The 4,807-nt window shown below is 44.0% G+C and overlaps 1 protein-coding gene across 1 annotated transcript; it reads right to left on the bottom strand.

The window, feature by feature from the left end:
- Positions 1-237: 237 nt before the first annotated feature.
- LOC129863346 (leucine-rich repeat neuronal protein 4-like) lies at positions 238-3,493 on the bottom strand. The gene is made up of 2 exons (XM_055935261.1): positions 3,405-3,493; positions 238-2,641 (listed from the first exon to the last, which is right to left on the bottom strand). Exon 2 carries the CDS (start codon positions 2,634-2,636, stop codon positions 1,893-1,895), a length of 744 nt encoding a protein of 247 aa, XP_055791236.1. The 5' UTR covers positions 2,637-2,641; positions 3,405-3,493; the 3' UTR covers positions 238-1,892.
- Between the last annotated feature and the right edge of the window lie 1,314 nt (positions 3,494-4,807).

Raw genomic sequence — 4,807 nt, 5'->3', positions numbered from 1 at the left:
TCAAACGAGCGGGATCAATAAATGCTGGCTACCCATCTGACAATAATGGCTATGGTATGATGACTACAGAGTTGTTAAACCAATAATAGTCAATACTCTTTGGTATGACCAAAAACCCCAGCCTTGCAGACTTTAAATAAACCTAGTAGGCAATAGGCACTTACTAACTGTATTTTCAGTAGGCTGCAAATTACAAAGGAATTAAAGTAGGCCTAATGATGAAACCAACACAAAGAGTGTAGTATTTATATTTATTTCCATAATTGTCATCTTGTATGTTCAGTGCCAACTCTGTTTGTAGGCTATATTTTTGTACCAATATTTGAGGTAGTCTAGGCCTACCAGTATCAGAAATCTGGATCTATGGAGTCTGCTGCCCCTTAGTGGTAGATCTGGTAGACATATTAACCCTCAGCCCTTGCCCCAAGTCTTTCATGTGCGAAATGACACTGAGTAAAAGGAGTGGAATGTTTGCTAAACAGACTGGTACTCAGGCTAGCCTATATGGCCATGATATATACTGAGTGTAAAAAAACATTAGGAACACCTTCCTAATATTGAGTTGCACCCCCTTTTGCCCTCAGAACAATTAGTCGGGGCACGTCCTCTACAAGGTGTCGAAAGCAATCCACAGGGATGCTGACCCATGTTGATGCTGGCCTATGTTGACTCCAATGCTTCCCACAGTTGTCAAGTTGTCTGAATATCCTTTGGTGGTGGACCATTCTCGATACACATGGGAAACGGTTGAGAGTGAAAAACCCAGCAATGTTGCAGTTCTTGACACACTCAAACCGGTGCGCCTTGAACCTACTACCAGGGGATCATAGCTTTCACCTGGTCAGTCAGTCTATGTCATGGAAAAGTGTTCCTCATATTTTGTACACTCAGTGTATATTGTACAGTAGATGCTTAGCGGGAACCTTGGGACATCCCTACCCTAAACCCTAACAATAACCCTTACCCTAACTTTTACATATCGACTTCTTTGGAGTAATGTCAGAGTTGGTCCTCCCAAGGATCCCACTTAAACTTTTCCTATATATTTCCACTTAGACTATTCCTAAAGGAGTATAACATCCTGTGCCACATTCCCCTTAGACTCGGCCGGCCAAATGCATTTCATTATAGCCTGGGGAAGAGGTTACATACCCCTCCCCATTTCCCATCCAGCAAAAGCTTTCACATGAATCTCATCTGTGGGCAAATAGAACATCGGTGCTACTTGTGTTCTGATGCCAATAATACAGGATTGGGCGACCAACATTTTCAGACAGTTAAAGATCCACGAGTCTATGACATTGTCTCACAAACCTATTTAAGAGGGATTTCGTAGACCGCTAGTTAAACAGCTGTTTGTAAATGAAAACTGCTGTATGGTTGCCTTTACAGAACATAAGACGAGAATTCACCTCCTTTTCTGAAACAGTTTAAATTGTTTCTCATCTCGACTATGTATATTATTTCAATGATGAGCAAGGAAAGGAACTGTTTTGTTTATATAAGGAATAACAAATGTTAAATCATTGTTTTAATATTTTTATTTATTATTTTATGTTATGTAACCTGCATCTTGTTTAATTTTGAATGTATTTGCTTTAGCATTTTATCTGGACTGTGCATGCAGGTGAAGTCAGCAAAGGGAGATGAGTCATTGTTTGAATTGAGATGTGTATAGAAGACAGGAAGCTGTTTCATATCACCTGACTGACTGAGTGCCTCCTGCCTTTCGGTGAGCACAGGCCTATTCAGCATCCTGTTCAGTACGTGCACACACACACACACACACACAGACAGACAGACTGCGTAATCAGTCTCTTATGGTAAAATATGCCTCAGTTCTGGACAGCCACTCTTGAGTTAGCCTCTTCCATAGCCTTCCCTCAGTCCTTTCAAAGTGTTTCCTCCGTGGCCTGGGTGATCCTGGCATCTGCTTTTCTCCGAGCCCTGTGCCTCCAAAGCAGGACAGCCAGTGAGAGGAGCAGCAGGAGCCCCAGGGCCCCTCCAATCAGCCCAGCTTTGAGGGCCAGACTGCTGTCTCCAGGGGGCTCGTACATCGTACAGGACCGTCTCTGACGCTCGCTGACTCCTGCGTCATTCACCGCCACCACACACACCTCCACCCCCTGCCCCACCCCCCGCACAACACCACTCCTCTGGTCCTCCCCAAACACCAGGGGATCCAGGGTACCCACCACCACCTCATAACGGGTCACAACAGACGATGGTGCACACCACTGAACAACCACCACTGGCCCTTCCATAGACAGTCTCTTAAGGTCTGGAGGCTCTGGGGCCACGTGGGGCCCACTCACCCCTGGACAAAGGCAGCCGCTGGAGGCTGCCAGCTGGGCACAGGGGGTCTGTAGCTCCCGGCAGGGGTTGTAGTCACAGGACTGACGATTGGTGCCCCGTGAGGGAGTAGGCGGGGGTGGAGTGGTGTCCCAATTCAGGTCGTAGTCATCATTTGAGTAGAGCTCCAACATTTCGTACATGCGTCCGTGTGGCCTTAGATGAAGGGTGGCTGTGTGGTTGGTCCCTGAGACGTCAGAGGGTGCAGCAAAGGAGGAGTAGCCATTGAGAAAGGCCAGTGTGAGGATTATGAGGGGAGGTGGAGGATCCCTGTGGGTGGACATGGCATCTGAAAATGATAGAAAATAGCATTCCATTACAGAGGGTTTGACATGATCTGCTTATGAAACAACCCACCCTAAATGTATTCGTTTGGAGACATACCGAGCACTAAGTCTGTTAGACTTTTACAAAAGATTCCAAATGTGTTGTTATTCTTACATTTGTGAAAAAGGCTTGATTTCACCTTCATGGGATATTGTACAGCTTAATCGTCAAGTTTATTTCATTTAAACCTTTTTAGAAATCACACCAGTGGAAGTGGTTACAGGCACCACCCTCATGTGGGATTTAAAGGAACAACAACATAGTAATCTGAAACCCAAAGACTGTTATTTTATATAATAATCTAACTAGCAGACTTTATTGCACAATAGGTCAGAGCCAGGCTTTACACACACAGCACCTCCCTGTCAGCTGGTTCAACTTACAGCAGAGCTCCCAGTGCAATCTCCACATGATTCTATACAAAAACAGTATATCTACCTGACAGATACCCTAGATAAACAAGTATGGATGAATAAACATACTAATACTAACAGAACACACTAAAAGAACGGAGGTAAGGTTTAGTAGAACTACACTAACATTGAGAGAGAGAGAGAGAGAGAGACGACCCGAATCAGCATAACTGTATGCCAGTAGTTAACGAGTTATATGTGTGTCAATAGACTTCAAAAAGTTGTAAACAAATGTTCTCTTTAGTAATTCATATAGAATAAGGAATAGAACATTTAAGATTGATGAAAATGTTTAAAAAAATATTTGTTCACCTGATAGTCGATAGTCATTTATCGCTTTTGAAATCTCCTACTTTCTGTTCATTTACTCTCTCCCCCTCTTTTTATACATGTTTCCTAACTCCCCAACAATCCCCTCCTTCTTTTCTCCCTCCCCCTTACCCCTTCTCTACCCCCCTCACTCTATTGCTATCCCTCTCTTCCTGCTCCACCTCCCTCTCTCTGTTCCATGGTGGTTTGGCAATGTGTGTGTGTGCATGTGCCTCTCGCTTGCTGCCCCTGTATGTGAGGTAACTCCCAGTGCAGTCAGCTGCAAATCACATGAACTCCTATTGCATTCCATTGACGTGTGTTTTTTTTCCAGAGAAACCCTGTTCATTAATGAGACTTTCTGCCTGTTAGGGCTGGAGCGCAGTGAATGGATGGGTTGATTCTGTCTGCTGCCCAGGCTGGTTCACACACATCTGTCACTGTCAGACACACACCAGTACCTCCCAACCCTTCCGCTCAATGGCTCACCTCTCCTTCTCCCCCTTTACTGGCTGTATGACTGTCCCAAACACTGTCTGGTTAAGAATGTTCTACATGGACATACTGTCATCAAACATGGAGGAGGCAAGTTGTCACGCCCTGACCTTAGAGAGCCTTTTTATATCTCTATTTGGTTTGGTCAGGGTGTGATTTGAGTGGGCATTCTATGTTCTTTATTTCTATGATTTGTGTTTCTATGTTTTGGCCTGTGTGGTTCTCAATCAGGGACAGCTGTCTATCGTTGTCTCTGATTGGGAATCATACTTAGGCAGCCTGTTTTGCCACCTTAGGTTGTGGGATGTTGTTTTGTTAGCTCTGGTGAGCCTTCAAGACGCTATGTGCGTTTGTTGTTTTGTTTGGTGTTCGTTTAAAAAAAATAAAGAAACATGAACACGTACCACGCTGTACCTTGGTCTTCTTCAGACGAGCGTTACACAAGTGTTCAGTGGTTGAATGAAGTCAGAGAAGAATTTGACTGGACTGGACTTGCCCACCTGCTGCTCTGAATCAAAGCTCAACAGAAAATAGTAGTTACTTATTTACACTGAAGAGAGGCTGAGCTTCACAGTCAAGAGAAAGCAACACATTGAAACAGTTGCACAAGCTGGACAAGAGAAGGATAAGATAGAATAGCAAATCAGGTTGAGTGTATTGATTTCTTCTTTACATTTTTGGAATTACTCTATACAAAACAAACAAAAACAAAGAGTGAACTAATGCCCATATAGGGCTGAGATTGCGCAGGCGCTAAAATGTTTTGTAAGAATTAGTCAGGGCAGGTGGGATGTGACAATATGTAGCTGGTGTAAATGGAATTCTCTTGCTGTGAGACTATGAAGCATTAGGGGCTTTACAATGGTTACATTGATCCCAGTTCTCTGTTGCCCACTTCCTACGTTCTTTGG

The sequence above is a fragment of the Salvelinus fontinalis genome, chromosome 10 (assembly GCF_029448725.1).
Source record: "Salvelinus fontinalis isolate EN_2023a chromosome 10, ASM2944872v1, whole genome shotgun sequence".
Lineage (NCBI taxonomy): Eukaryota > Metazoa > Chordata > Actinopteri > Salmoniformes > Salmonidae > Salvelinus > Salvelinus fontinalis.
Note: the sequence above shows the minus strand (reverse complement) of the source record. Positions and strands in the feature narration are given on the sequence as shown.

What these genes read in the sequence shown, in the direction of transcription:
- LOC129863346 (XM_055935261.1), bottom strand. Translation starts at nt 2,636, where the DNA reads ATGTCCACCCACAGGGATCCTCCACCTCCCCTCATAATCCTCACACTG.